A 16,173-nucleotide genomic window follows, 5' to 3' on the forward strand; every position below is an offset into this window, starting at 1 on the left:
TAATACACCCCCCAGCTTAATTGGTTTAGTTGTATTGTGTACAAAATACATACCAAAATGAAATACAGAAACTTAATTGCATAAACCACAAAATCTAGACCTATTTCTGGTACAACGAGTAGTAATTTTTTTCTCAAGCTGTATTTTAGAATCCAGACCCAGGACTGGGGGTAAAGGGGGTGCAATGAGTTTTAGCGACGATCTAGGCAGAGAAAACGAAGGATTCTTTTGAAACTGGTGAAGCTTGGTATTCATGTCATGCCTCTGTGAAGCAAAAATACAATGTAAAACAGTTGAAACCAAACAAGGAAAAGAAAATTCCGCCTTTCATAATTATTATTAATGCTGACCAATAGAGATGTGTTCCTTAACCCACCTGCACCCCTCCTTTTCTTAGTGTGAATGTAGCTATGGTAAAGACAACTTGTCATTTTATAAAATAAAATTTTTCAAGACTGCCAATCCAATTAGTGAAAGTGATAAATATCAGAAATGAGAAATAGAAGAGGATCCGTTAGACTATTCTGCCTGCTTGTCAGTGTAGGCTTGTTTCATTTGGTTTTCAACAGCAATTGTTTTGCTGAGGTTGCAAAAGAGTGCATATTGGTTTTGAGGTACTTTTAAATTTGTATTTGGAATCAATCTTTCACAGCTCAATATTTGGTTAAACCTGGCTTTGGTAAATCATCATCAAAGCTCTTTTGGCTGCTTCAGGTCATTGTGTTGCTTGAAAAGAAATATGTCCTTTTTTTTTTTTTTTTTAGCACTACTACAGTAAAAATACTTTCTTGAAATATCATCATAGACTGTTATCCTCAGCTAGAATCTTTTACTGGAAGTAAAATTTAAGAAGTTAATAATATAGTTCAAATTTATTGCCTATATGGTTCAAATTCCTTGTGTCCTTGTATGCATTTAACATAGATGTGTACATGTACATATATGCCTGTATAGCTATTTAAGAGATTTACTCAGCATGTTTGCACTTTACAGACAAAAGATAAATTTTCTTCCTGTCAGCTAATGATTGTCAATACACAGTGACTTAATAAATTTAGGCATGGGATAAATTTATACAAAGAGATGAAATCCATGACGAAATTCCTGTTGGATTCCCTTAAGCTGATTTTACTATTTAATTTTGCTCCTTGCGTACATTCATTGGAAAAGGTAACGAAGTGCTTATTACGTGGTCTGATGAGAAACGTGTTCCTCAACAAGTCACTGAAAAAACGGATTTAAGGTGATCCAACTTGCTAGAAAGGTAGAGATGGTTAAACTTAGCATGGGTATTTATCAGTTATTTGCATGATCATTTTTTCTTTTTTTTGGTGTCTACTGATAGTTACTCAGTAACAGGAAAGTCCTATTCTGCTTACAACTGATACTTCTGCCATTTATTCCCCTCTTTTTTGTTTTGAGTTTGCAGTGGGAGGAAATCAAATTTAATAGTCAAATAAAATATGCAGAAGTAAAAATAATTTTAAACAGTAGGTTTTATTTACACAAGAAATGAGCTATTTCCAGGCTGGTTTGTTTGTCAGTACTTTCATTTCCTTTCCAGTTAGTTTTAAAGTTTTGGTACTTCTCAGATGATTGGACCATTGTTCTTTTGAAAATGGATAATAATTTTATGTATTAAAATGAACCCTTTCAGGTTTTGTTGCATTGTTGGACAAGTGGAACCCTTCAGAGTTCTCTGAAATGGATGACGGAGAGTTATTATGCTATAGGTGGTGAAGAGAACCTGTGTAATTCAAATACTGAAGGACAGGATGCAGGCAAGACAAAGTTGTTATGGGGTTGTGTTGATAAACCACTAGTTTATATCCAGCATCTTTCAGAGTCTTTGTACTGTGATGTACAAGACTGTTGATTTCATGAGGCAGGTGACACTGCAGGTGGTTCTGTGTTGATGTTCTGGTCTCTGGAGTTTATTAGTTGATGCTGCGGGAACATACTTAACGTACTGCCTGAAGGCAGTGTAACTGTAGACTGCTGTGCCTGAGTAAATACTGTGGGACCCAACATGGTTATGGAGTAATCTCCGTGATTTTGCTGTGCTGGACTTTTGCCGCACAGAGTGATCAGTCCAAAAATGTAGAGCTCAGGTAATTGACTTGATGCTGTGTGAGAAACCAGCTTTTCCCATAGATGTCTCTTCTTAGGACAAGGATGTGTCTAAGAGTACTTCCCTAATATGATCAGATTAACAGAGTGGATTAGCCGTTTAAGACAGAGCAGCAGGGACAAGTGAGGTGGGTTTCTTTTTCTTGCTTGATATTGTTTAATGGCCTTTTTAAAAAAAAAAAAAACACAGGAGTCTCTACAGAAACATTGTTGTGTCTTTTAATTTTCCATCCACAGAAGTTTGCTATGATTTGAGCTTTTTATTTGTATTTATTGTGTATAATATATATAATCTGTGTAACATATACCTAGCTGCTTCATGTCATTGTATTAATTTTCCAAACTTCAGACATCCTGTTAGAGATGCTGTGCTCCAGAGATTAATATGTTGCAGTTTATTTACATAAGTGTAGCTTTTTCCTAAGATTATAGCTCGTTCATGTTTATGAAGGAAGGCAGAAATCGAAGTGGAATGTGAATAGATGTACCTAATAATTTCTTGCTCTTGTGTTCTTGAGGAGGTTTTGCTTTTATAGGTGCTGCAAGGGGAGGATGAAGAATACAATTACTTGATGCCACTACTCATCATTTTATTTAAATTACATGTGCCCAGAACAAACACATATAAAGATTTCTTTCCCATACAAAGGTTAAATATATACTTGCGATTGAGTAAACCAAGCCGGTCAGTTGTGCAGACGAGACCTATACTCTGATGTCTTGGTGTTTATTTTTTATTTTGCAGTCATTTTTACATTTGTTTGCTCCTTACCTGGTTTATTTTGGATAGTCTAGGAGTTCTTTTTCCTGGCTAAATTGTGTGACCATGGGAAAAGATGAAGTATTAAAACTTCCATAGAACTTAGTAGCCCAACACATGCTTTCTGTTTTTATTAATACCCTATATTTATTGCCTGTTTTGGGGGATGTAGAGATGAATGAAAGAAACTAGATTATTCTGTTTCTTTTCATTGCTGCTGATTAAACAGGGAAACTTGAAAAACTTTTTTTTTATTTCTTTGGGTTTTTTTTGTCTGTTCCTGTTGTTAGAATTAGACTTAAGATCAATAAGGGTAGCAGAAACTCTTCTGACCTACTTTGGTGAAATAAGAGAGCTGGTAAATGCATCTTTGGTTGCCTGTGTTTTGCTAGCAGAGACAGGACTGCCCAGAGCAGTGCCAGAGAACAAGATTGTTGATACATGTTAGCCTAAACAGGAGTCACGTGTTTGTCTGTAGTACTTACAGTTGACAGAAATAAATAGGCCGGTTGGTTGAGTGGGTAATTAGTACATTTTACTCTCGAGATTGTTGAAGGGTAGTTCCAGTGTGCTGTACGGTACAGGAATCTGCTGATAACTTCACCAGAGTATCAGTGATAGTGAAACAATAGTTCATGTAATGTTCCCCCCCTTGCCCCCTGCTGCCCCTTGCAGACTGAAATCTAGTTAAAGAAAAATTTTGGAACTAACTGTAAGGTGTGTGTTTTCTATTTTGTGCATAATTTTAAAAATTAAGGCAGTACTTTTTCAAAAGCAGCAATGAGTATGGATGGTATGCTGTTTAATCTTTCTTGGTTTTAAAATGCTTTTTAATTGTTTTTATTTGTTCTTGTTTTGTCTGCTTGCATTTTCAAAATGTATCCAAACTAAATGGGGAAAGATTACAATAATAAAGTTAAATGTTTTTCGTAGGTGTTTTTGAGCTGACATCTTTCATCAAATACTGAGAGTGGTAAAATCATGGAAATGCACGCCAGGGCTCAGGGCAATCGAATGAAACCAAGAATATCTGTGAAAAAGGTAATTATATGTATTATAAAATTATTTTAGAGCTTTTCGATCTTTATTGCAACAGCCTAATAACGAACCAAGTGAATTGGTGGGTTTGGTTGGGTTTTTTTTTGTTCCTGAGTTTTGGGGGATTGTTTGTTTGTTTTAATTTTGGTTGTCTAACATTGCAAGGAGAAACTGCCTTTGCTTTATGCTTTGGCATATTTAGCATAGTTGAACTGGGAGACAGATTAATTTAAGGAAGGAGTGCATGCTTTTGCCTTTTGTCTTTGCCTTTTGTTTTAAGGCGATACGATGAATTCATGATGTATTTACTAAATTTTGCCTTTTTAATTGAAGTCTAGCTTCTGTGTTGAGCATGGATTTTTCAAGTTTGTGTAATAAATGAAAATCTAAATATGTAGCTTTCATTGAAAACTGTTCTGTGAAGTCTGTGTTAGGGCTTACTGTAACAACTTTATATTTTGGTTTCTTGACTGGCTTATCCTTGTGTTTTCATGAACTTCTAGGCAGTGCTTTGGTGAAAAATATGTCTAGCACTTATGAAAGACACTAGTCGGGGGGTTTAACAGTAATTATACTTTAGCTTGGAGAACAAAAATGCTCTTCCTCAAATTTTCTTGCGACTTCTATTAGCACTTACTCAAATGAAAGTTGGAATTTATCCTGAAGGAACAAATTTATTTATCCAATCATAATTATTGAATATAGATGAGTATTTTTCTCGGTCTTTTTTGGTTACTAATAAATTCTTTACTTACAAGTGTGTGCAATGCTTAGGAGGAGAAACTGAGCAAGGAAGTATCTTGTCACATGAAAATTGTATTATTTTATTCCATAAGCAAATTTTCTTGTTTTAAGGAGACAGTGTCTGTGGTATAGGTCCTGTAGGAACTGCTTGAAGGCAAAGGTAAGCATTGTGGGACTGCCAGGCAGGTAATGAGATGTTCCAGGTCCTCATATGGAATGTTAACTACCATACTTTAAGCAGTTTGTAATTGTGGGTGTGGTATTCTTTAAGACACACAGTAAGAAACCTTTTATTTTATTGGTTTATGAGAAACCTCCAGCAGAATAGGGTTCTTTAACTACAGTCAAGTCATTTTGCATTCTTAACCTGAACATAAAGTGGATATTAGAGGACTTTTTTGTCTGCCTTTTATTTGTTTTTTTTCCTTCAATTTCAAAAACAAAACAAACAAACCAACCCACCCACCCTCCCCCCTGGTTTTTAGATGTTTGGGTTGCAGAAACATCTTTCTAATAATGATAGTGATCAGTAATTCCTCAGTGATTCTAATGGTTGCCTAAAATATCAGCTCTGTGGAATGCTCCGTTAATTGCCACTGAACATTCTGGACTGTGTGGTTCTAGGAACATGAATTTTACCCTTCTCTGGTATCTTGTAGAATTCTACATTTTCATACAGCCAGACTCACAATGTTCTGGTTTGTGGCTGCCTCCTCTTGATTTTTCCCTGAGGGTCAGCTACTTAGATTGTAGTGTGGAACTTACTTTCTCACAGAGCCAGGCAGGAGGGTGGTCAGAATTGCACTATGTTTTATCTTCTATTGAGTCACAGTTTGAGGTCTGATTTATATCCTCTTTGTAATACTTAACAGGAGTTATTGCAGTAGCATCTCTTAGAAGTCAGCGCATGGTTGTGGTATGCGCATTTAAAGCCTAAGTTTCCATTCTTACCACATCATAAAATCATAGAATGGTTTGGGTTGGAAGGGACCTGAAAGATCATCTAGTTCCAACCCCCCTGCTGCGTGCAGGGACACCCTCCACTAGACCACATTGCCCAAAGCCCCATCCAACCTGGTCTTAAACACTTCCAGGGAGGGGGCCTCCACAACCTCTCTGGGCAACCTGTGCCAGTGCCTCACCACCCTCACAGTAAAGAATTTTTTCCTTATATCTAATCTAAATCTACCCTTCTTCAGCTTAAGGCCATTACCTCTTGTCCTGTAACTCCATGCCCTTGTAAACAGTCCCTCTCCAGCTTTCCTGTAGGCCCCCTTTAGGTACTGGAAGGCTGCAATTCGATCTCCTCGGAGCCTTCTTTTCTCCAGGCTGAACAATCCCAACTCTCTCAGCCTGTCTTCATAGGAGAGGTGCTCCAGCCCTCTGATCAGCTTCGTGGCCCTCCTCTGGACTTGCTTCAACAGCTCAATATCTGTCTGGTACTGGTGACCCCAAAGCTGGATGCAGTACTGCAGGTGGGGTCTCACAAGAGCAGAGTAGAGGGACAGAATTGCCTCCCTCGACCTGCTGGTCACACTTCTTTTGATGCAGCCCAGGACACGGTTGGCTTTCTGGGCTGCAAGCGCACACTGCCGGCTTATGTCGAGCTTCTCATCCACCAACAGCTCCAATTCCTTCTCCTCAAGGCTGCTCTCAATCCATTCTCTGCCCGGCCTGTAGTTGTGCTTGGGATTACCCTGACCCACGTGCAGGACCTTGCGCTTGGCCTTGTTGAACTTCATGTGATTCGCACGGGCCCACCTCTCAATCCTGTGAAGGTCCCTTTGGATGGCATCCCTTCCCTCCAGCGTGTTGACCACACCACACAGCTTGGTGTCATTGGCAAACTTGCTGAGGGTGCACTCGATCCCACTGTCCATGTCGCCGACAAAGATGTTGAACAGTGCCGGTCCCAATTCCAACCCCTGAGGAATGCCACTCGTCACTGATCTCCACTTGGACATCAAACTGTTGACCGTAACTCTTTGAGTGCGACCATCCAGCCAATTCCTTATCCACTGAGTGGTCCATCTGTCAAATCCATGTCTCTCCAATTTAGACACCAGGATGTTATGGGGGACAGTCTTAAATGCTTTGCACAAATCCAGGTAGACGATGTCAGTTGCTCTTCCCTTTTCCACAACACTCTAACCCCGTTGTGGAAGGCCACCAGATTTGTCAGGCTTGATTTGCACTTAGTGAAGCCATGTTGGCTGTCACCAATCACCTCCTTATTTTCCATGTGCCTGAGTGTAGTTTCCAGGAGGATCAGCTCCATGATCTTGCCAGGCACAGAGGTGAGACTGACTGGCCTGTAGTTCCCTGGGTCTTCCTTTTTTCCCTTTTTAAAGCTGGGGGTTATGTTTCCCCTTTTCCAGTCAGTGGGAACTTCACCGAAGTGCCACGACTTCTCAAATACGATGGAGAGTGGCTTAGCAACTTCATCTGCCAGTTTGCTCAGGACTCGTGGATGCATCTCATCAGGTCCCATGGACTTGTGCACCTTCAGGTTCCTTAGATGGTGTCAAACCTGATCTTCTCCTACTGTGGGTGGGTCTTCATTGTCCCAGTCCCCTCCTTTGCCTTCTGTGACTTGGGTGGTGTGGCTAGAGCACTTGCCAGTGAAGAATGAGGCAAAAAAGTCATTGAGTACCTTAGCCTTCTTCATATTCCAGGTAACCAGGTCTCCTGTTTCCGTCTCGATGGGGCCCACATTTTCCCTCGTCCTCCTTTTCTCACTAACATATCTATAGAAGCTTTTCTTGTGCCCTTGACATTGCTGGCCAGATTTAATTCTATCAGGGCTTTGGCTTTCCTAACCTGATCCCTGGCTGCTTGGACAGTTTCTCTGTATTCCTCCCAGGCTACCTGTCCTTGCTTCCACCCTCTGTAGGCTTCCTTTTTGTGTTTGAGTTTGTCCAGGAGCTCCTTGTTCACGCATGGAGGCCTCCTGGTGTTTTTGCCTGACTTCCTCTTTGTTGGGATGCATTGCTCCTGACTGCAAAATATTCAATCCATTTAAATCTTACAGGACATGAAATTAGGAAGAGCTGTTTTGTTACTTAAGAGCAGAGTAAACATGGCTCTCCAGCACTGGACTCTATTTCTCTGCAGATCGTGTCATCTTAGAGGTTTGTAGGTTGTTTGAAATGTTAGAGAGCGGTCGTTTACTAATTGGTCTCTCAAACTATTTTATAGAATTTCCTCTGGTGTACTGTGAAGAATCCATAGAGAAGGATCCATAGATAATGACTTCTTGATTTGCTGACCACAAAGGTGAAAATGCAAAACTTTGAATTGCTTATTTGAGCTAGAGGCATGACAAGGATTTTCATTGTTCAGGACTGTCTTGCTCTGCGCACATTTGAGGATATTTGTGTTTTTCCCCTTGTACAACTTAGTAGGTTCGAAATTTGTGCTCATTATTGAAATAGGATTTCTTGCCAGACATGACTTTGGAATTTTTGTGAGGAAGGAGTACACAGGTCTAGTAAGTAGAGCTTTATAGATTACTTGGGTTTGTTTTGCCCATACGTCGATGTATATTGGAAGTAGTTGTACTATTTATAAAAACAAATAAAACCAAATAACATCCTGTTGTTGAACATTACCTCTTGTCCTTACCTAAACTGAGCTGATAGTCTTGTGGACTTGCTGGTTTTTAGTTTTTAATATAGCTGAGTGTCTCCTAGATGGGGGTTATGAGAGAACTTGCTTTCATGATCTGTTGGATAGGAGGATTTCTCTGAAATTGAGTCTAGTCCTTTGCTGTCATAAGCACAATTTTGATAAGAATATGAAAAATTTATTAAATACAGTCTCACAATTAATGAGAGGAGATTAAAAAAACCCAAAACCTACTGCTGTTTTTAAGTCTTTTTGAACCACACTGCTGTAATAGATAAGACTCTTAGGAATTCCAGGCTGAATTCCACAGTAAATTTGTACCTGTTTGTTCATGGGTATCATTATTCTGCAGCTTAATTTTTTTTTTCTTTTGCTGATGTTCACCCTCGTAATGTTTTTATAGTTGGTGATCTGTCCTCTGTTAGCCTTGGTTTTTGGAAACTGTAAACTAAGGTTTTAGTCTGCTTTTGTATGAAAGCCTCTGCATTCCAGCGATTATCCTTCATAGTCCTACTTTCTGTGCTTGTTGTGAATTAATCTTCTTTTTACATGTGGATGATACTGTATGTGCAATTACACAGGATGTATTTATCAGTGACTCTGATGTCAGTCCTTTCATTAAAGGATGTGTACTAAGGTCATGTTTGCTATTTTCAGTGGTGTATCATATTGACTGTTCATTACTATACCACAATCAAGAAGTCAACTCAGGTCTTTTATTTCCCAGCTTGTGAATTTGCAATTCTATTTTGAAGCTTGCTTTTAGTTTTTAAGGACATAACTTTGTACTTCATACGGTTGCATTTTAAAATACTTTCACCTTGGGGAAGTTCTTCTTGCATGATATGCTATTCTTCCTTTTAACTGATGACACCTGCTTACTTTGAATTATCGTAGATTTCATCTACATATTTACTCTCCTCTTCCCCAAATCTATTAATGATGATGATGCTTGATTTCAGTCTCAACATAAATTCTGAGGAAGTTGGTTACTGGGTTACTGACTTACATCTACTATATCCTCAAAAGACCCCCTTTGCCAACTCCATTCACTCAAATTCTTCTTTTCCAGAAACAGCTCTTTTAGTACTCTTTTTCTGGTTGTGTTGGGTTTGTGTAGCAAGGTTTTGGTAGCAGGGGGGCTACAGGGGTGGCTTCTGTGAGAAGCTGCTAGAAGCTTCCCGTGTGTCTGATAGAGCCAATGCCAGCCGGCTCCAAGACAGACCCGCTGCTGGCCAAGGCCAAACCCATCAGTGACGGTGGTAGTGCCTCTGTAATAACGTATTTCAGAAGGAAAAATAAACAACCTAGGGAGCTTTTGCAGCCAGAGGGAGGAGTGAGAAGATGTGAGAAACTTTGCAGACACCAAGATCAGTGCAGAACGAGGGAGAGGAGGTACTCCAGGTGCCGGAGCAGAGATTCCTCTGCAGCCAGTGGAGAAGGCCATGGTGAGGTGGGCTGTCCTCCTGCAGCCCATGGAGGAAGGATGAGGGGGTGTAGAGATACCCCCTGTAGCCCATTGAGGACCCCATGCTGGAGCAGGTGGAGACACCTGAAGGAGGCCGTGACCCCATGGGAAGCCCGCACTGGAGCAGGCTCCTGGCAGGACCTGTGGCCCCGTGGAGAGAGGAGCCCATGCTGGAGCAGGTTTGCTGGCAGGACTTGTGACCCCGTGGGGGACCCATGCTGGAGCAGCCTGGTCCTGAAGGTCTGCACCCTGCGGGAGAGACCCATTCTGGAGCAGTTCGTGAAGGACTGTAGCCCATGGGAAGGACTCATGTTGGAGAAGGTGGTGGTGGACTGTCTCCTGTGGGAGGTACCCCAGGCTGGAGCAGGGGAAGAGTGTGAGGAGTCCTCCCCGGGAGGAGGAAGGAGTGGCAGAGACAACATGTGAGGAACTGACCACAACCCCCATTCCCCATTCCCCTGTGCCGCTGAGGGACGAGTAGGTAGAAACCAGGAGTGAAGTTAGGCCTGGGAAGAAGGGAGGGGCGGGGGGAGGTATTTCAAGATTTGATTTTATTTCTCATTGTTCTACTCTGTTCTGCTGGATAATAAATTAGGTGATTTTTTCCTCTAAGTTCAGTCTGTTTTGCCCGTGATGATAATTGGTGAGTGATCTCTCCCTGTCTTTATCTTGACCCACAAGCCTTTCGTTATACCTTGTCTCCCCTGTCTAGTTAAGGAGGGGGAGTGAGAGAGTGGCTCTGGTGGGCACCTGGCCTCCAGCCAGGGTCAATCCACCACACTGGTTGTATTAACTCTTGGTATATTTCAGTGTACATATACTTCTGTGGAAGTCCAGGTAGATGAGATCATTTCTCTGTGGCTGTATTGTACCTGTTAATTTCCATATCTTTATTCTTTCCATGTTCTGAACTCTTACATTCATTAATATGATCTTAAAAACATGCATTGCTTACTTCCTCCTCCTTTTTAAAAATATGGTTATTTTATCTCTTCAGTTATGTAGTGCCACCATCACTGCGCCACCAGACCTACATGTAGTCTTGTATGCTGGTTCTTCCAGACCTGAAGGAGATTTTTTCCAATTGTTGCATATTTCTTTTTTTCCCACTTCAACTTTGTATTCTCCAAAATCCTGAATTTTTCTTCATGTCAACTATGGTAGATCCTAATAACATACTCCCTAGTTATCCATCTTGCCTTTTCTTTCAGAATGTTAAATAAGGGAAAAATACTTGCTTATAAATAAGGTATATGTAGTAGTTTGTAGCCTTAGAACACCTAACTATTAGTGAATAATGATAAGCCCTTCTCAAACTGGATCACTGTTGGTCTGCAGTAAATTAGCAGGTCACAGACTTTTTTTTAATTACTGTTTTGAGTGCTGTGACTGATTAAGTTGTTGTAGAAGCTGAAAATGAGACATTTCAACATGCTTGCTTGACTTCATCTCATACAAAAGTCATTTGTGAATGGGGGAATTACTGGGAGAGAGTCTTTGTGCAATATTGGTATTGCAGCCACCTGTAAATCTGGAAGATCCAGACAATCAAAGAGAAAGACACTGTCAGCATACTTTGGAAAGTACAAAGATATGTTACTAAAGTGTGGAGGTAAATTGCAACTAAACATGTGGGGACAAAGGAATAGATGAAAGTGGAAATTAAATGAACGGTTCACTAATTTATTTCATAGGACCCAATAATTGCCTTAAATGTATTTTAAAATACTTCAGCTGTTACTTTGCCATAAAAATGACTCTCTTGACTATTTTAATGTCACTTGGCCTTGGCTGTCCAAGTGGTAGTCTGGGCCTTGTTTGCTAACATTCTGAAATACATTTTGGTAATTTCAAGGAACCTGAAGTGAATTTTCTATTTTGCTTTTGTCTATTCATTCTAGAAATGCTTTTCTAACTTTGTGTCGCCATGAGCACAAGCATGGTGACACTGGCCATGCTGTAATAATTGGGCTTCCCATGTAGTAGTACTTGATACCATTTTTTCTACAGGGGGGAAAAAAAAAAAAAGATCTTTCTTGAGGTTTAACTGTAATACGTAAGATCACTTTTTACCATGAAGGGATTGTTTTTGCTGTGGGAGTATCAGAAACACAAAATATTTTCTAACTAAATTTGGCTATCTAGCACTTCCACCATTGTTTAAGAAGCTATGCAAATTTGAAATAACTTGTCATACGTTGGACACACTGGTTTCTCACTTCATTTTTAACAAGGAATTCACGTAGAGAATAAATGTCCGGATTAACCATTTATAACCATATCACAATCTTATTTTTTTCTTAACCTTACGACTTGCTAGAGAAGATGACAATTTTAAAATAAATAAATAAAAAAGTTTGCTAGCTTTCTAAAGCAAGTGAGAGGATGGTGTCTTTTTTACAAGCTGAGTGAACCACTTTTTGTTGTTTTTTGGTCGTCTTGTTTTCTTTGACTTCAGATACCAGCAGTGATAATTCTTTGTTCGGCTGCACTTTGTTGAACTGGGAGAAAGTCTTAGATTCTTAAGCCTTTTTTTAGCTATCTGTGGTGGCTTGCGTGTATGTCACCATAAGTGTAAATATAAGAAATGTTACAAGAAGTATTTGCCTGGGATTAAGTTACAGTTGTTTCATATTCTTCAAGGAATGGGAAAGGAGAATGTGTGTGAATTTTTTGAGGGTTTTTTGTTTGTTTGTTTTCTTCACCTCTGACTTTTGAAACTACCTCCATTACTTTTCTTGGCTAAATTTGCTTTTCATCCTTTTTAAGGGAAAGGTGATGGAAAAGTTCCATATACAGGTTTTGATGCAAGGAGCAGATGGTGCTTGGATTTCTTGGATTCATCTGTTTCTTTTTGTTTCTTTTTTCCAACTCTGCATGTTCTCACCATTATTATTATTTTTTTTTTAAATACAGAATAGTCAACTTCTTTTGGAATAAAAGTATTGCTTGAAGAAAACAACTATTTCAGTTCCATGTCCTGAAGTAAATTTAAACTTCAAACCTGGTGATTTATATACAAAGTCATTCAAAGTAATTTGAAATAGTACTTAGAGTAGGGAAGCCCATGGAGGGCATGGGATAGATGGATAGACCCTCTGTCCAAAACTGAAAATGTATTTTTTTGTCTTATATTTTTGTCATTGTTTTTCAGAGTTTTGGTGAAGGTGTACTGCACTCTATGAAGTCACTGCTACACAGCAGAAAAGAGTTATGCAATGTATCAGCAGAGGAATGTCTAAATCGGGAAGAACAAGAGAATTTTATTGAGGTTTGGCATAACCTGACTGTTTATGTGTATTTTGTGGCTATGCTAGAAAATTATTTAGTTTGAAGCAGTATGGGAAGTTGCAGGATAGTAAATGTGAACAACACTGCAAGTTACTGGCCGTAAAATCTGTACCCCCTATTATCATTCTTGAATTTAATCACTTTAGTCATGAAAAGAGCTGTGTCATTTCAAGGTGACATTTCTCTGCTTTGTAGGATTTGTGAAACTGTAAAAAACCCAAATGGGTGGATAGTTGATTTCGTAAGAATTTTATAACTGAGCGTACTGGATTTGTGAGCACTCGTGATCCAGGTTGTATGGATAGTATCCTAACAAAGTAGCAGAACATTTTGATCCAGATCTGAAGATAAAGTGATTGCTCTTGTTTGCCCTGTGTTCTAAAAGCTGAAGGCTCAACGTTACAGATCTGGACTTTTTTTACATTAATACAGATGAGATAAAAGCTGGGCAAGGTCTGGAGAGAAGAGAAGTAGACCTGGTCAGAACGCAGGACTGTCTAGGTCTCAAGCTGTGAGGAGGAATGACTAGAGCTGTTGCAAGACTAATAGCAGCTTTTCTAAAGGGAGAAGAAAAAATAAGAAGCAATGTGGACCATGTATCTCATATTACGTGTTTTAGAAGACTACTAAGTAGTAGTTGACAGGCCTGACAAGGAGCTTAGAGAAGGAGAGGGTGACCTGAACTGGCCAGGCAGAAGAGCTGAGATAGGGGCAAATGGAGCAAAAAAGACTCAGGAGGTGGTTAGGGAAGACTGGTAATTGGATAAGGAGTAGCAGGAGGAAGGAAAGAGGCAGACTGTGTGACCAACAGGGATGAGTTAGAATTGCCTGAATATCACCAGGGGTTTTGGTACTGGCTAGATGTTGAGATTGTGACTGAATGAAATGTTTGGGGAGCAGGCAAGAAGTTGAATTTGTGAAAGATAGAGAGCTGTGACAGATCAGAGGTAAGGAAGAAGAGTTAAGCAGTGGAGGAGTGCCTGAAAGCTTGTCTGTGTCTGTTCAGATGGACCATGCTCTAGAATCTATGAAACCCCTCAAACATTGCTCCCCTTCCCCCCCCTTCTTTTTTCCTGTAGCAAATACCTGACAAATAGCTGGCAATGTGTTCTATGTGCCTGTAGTGATGGTCCCTATGGAGAAGGATAGCTGACTATATTTAGTTACCTTATTAGCGCAAGCAGTTAAGAGCCCTCTGGTTGAAATGTAAGAGGGTTAATATCCTGCCACAGAACAGGTATTTTTTTCTTATAAAAAATATAGGGAAAGACACGCATATGCAAAGTAATGCTAAAAGAACATTGTTAGGATTGCAAAGATAATTACTCGGAAGTATGAAAACCAGAATTTAGGTTTCCTGTACCATTTTAATTCACTTCCTCTGTACCGGTGGGTTATGATAACCTTCAAATACAGTGTCTCATACACTATTTTTAGTTTAAAGAAAAGGCTTGTGTTACAAACTGTTGGCCTTTCTATCTCCCTGGCCGACTCCCCAACAACTTTTGAACTGATGTACTAATTTCAGCTATGGTCAAGATCTTAAAAGGTGATTATTTTTCTGTGAAAACTAGAGTTTGGGTACAATAAAGAAATCCAAATTAGTGTTGTCACTGAGGCAAAAATAGGCAGACTTGGCAGTGGTGTGGTCTCTTTGGCAGCAGTCTGCTGGCCCATCAGTGTACATATGGACTGGTTGGCCTTCATCTGTGTGAAGCTGTGACTCCTGCATACTGCCCTATTTTGCACAATGGGTTGTCCCACGGGAGAAGGAAAGGGTTGGAATCATTATCTTGAGGAAGAGGAAAGGGCATTTAAGAAGACAAAAGAGCAAACGCCCATTTAAAAAAAAAACAAACTTACCAAAAAAACCCCAACAGCAACAAACCCTAAAGCCTCCCAAAATGTTCTTCAAAAAAACTAGGTTTTTTCCAGGTCCTTTAAATTGTTTGCTATTTTGCCTCTTCTGTGGAGGAATTCAGTTCATATTGTAGGTACTGTTCAGATAAAAAGATGTAGCAGTTGAAAGGCGTCTTGCAGATATTGTACAGATAAAAGATTTAGGATTTGAAGAAAAGATGTAGGAGTTGAAGGGTACTTTGCTCAAACAGGATCATTTCATATTTAACACAGTGAATATGGTGCTGGAGACCTGTAATTTGTCTGGAGCTATTTGGAATGCTACTACAAAGCATTGTTTCATTTATAATTTTGTCATAACTGAAATAAGGATAAGTAGACATAAACAGGAAGATCTTTTCTTGGGGGCACAGTAGATTCACAGCATGAGACCTCCCTGAAATGAACAAGTCAGCAATTTTAATATTTGTATATGATTTCATATTAAAAGAAAGTGTGGGGGTTTATTTTCGTCACACATTGAAAGAACAAATTCAAAACTCAAATACAGTTCAAAACAGATTTGTTTTTCAGCCGTTTTGTTTTCTAGATTTGTCATTTTCATAGATTCTATGTAGGCACCAGCAAGTAGCTGAACCAGTTAATAGTAAGTGATTATAAACATAGTGATGTTTTTTACTGTTTTTAAACTTGAGAACCAACTGACAGTAACAGGGAGTAGCTGCTACAAATTTAGTGTGAGCTGCAACTTCAAGACATAAAATTCAATCTATTCCATAGTGCTCTGAAATAATTTAATCCAAGCCATATCAAACTTAAATCCAAACATCAGTGGAAGTATTTAATCTTTGTGCTTTATTCCATATCTACAATATGGAAGTAAAATTTATTTTCTTACAACCTTGTTTTGAAAATAAATGCTTTGGCAATTTTTTTGGAGCATGCAGATACACTATTGATTTGTTATTAGGGAAATACTAAATGAGAACTGAGGAAGTCTGACATTTGAAACAAAGTTTGAGTAATAGATGTAAAACGGATCATGATCTGACACTGAAGAATGAAGGTAAGAGAAAATACTGACTCTCTTTGGTCTGTTTGTGTTGAACAATGCAAGACACATGTAGACTGATGAGAGAGAGAATATGTGATAAAATATTTCCTCTGTCCACAAGCACAAACACCTGAGGTAAAGCTGACATTTCTGACATATTCCAGGTTCCTGAGCCTGAGAAGACTTTTTTTTTTGGGGGGG

At 39.3% G+C, this 16,173-nt stretch overlaps 1 protein-coding gene across 8 annotated transcripts in view; it reads left to right on the forward strand.

Moving 5' to 3' along the window:
- Positions 1–16,173, forward strand: part of AKAP11 (A-kinase anchoring protein 11) — a 48,908-nt gene that overhangs the window by 1,628 nt on the left and 31,107 nt on the right. For 6 of the 8 annotated variants that reach the window (XM_054823539.1, XM_054823588.1, XM_054823548.1 and 3 more), the window contains exons 2-3: positions 3,824–3,931; positions 12,922–13,038. In XM_054823539.1, the coding sequence (XP_054679514.1) occupies positions 3,872–3,931; positions 12,922–13,038 (177 nt within the window). In that variant the 5' untranslated portion in view covers positions 3,824–3,871. Of the gene's footprint in view, positions 1–3,823; positions 3,932–7,870; positions 7,949–12,921; positions 13,039–16,173 lie in introns of all 8 variants that reach the window. The other 2 variants (XM_054823557.1, XM_054823577.1) reach the window with 2 other exon arrangements.

Source organism: Grus americana, chromosome 1 (genome assembly GCF_028858705.1).
Source record: "Grus americana isolate bGruAme1 chromosome 1, bGruAme1.mat, whole genome shotgun sequence".
Taxonomy (NCBI): Eukaryota; Metazoa; Chordata; class Aves; order Gruiformes; family Gruidae; genus Grus; species Grus americana.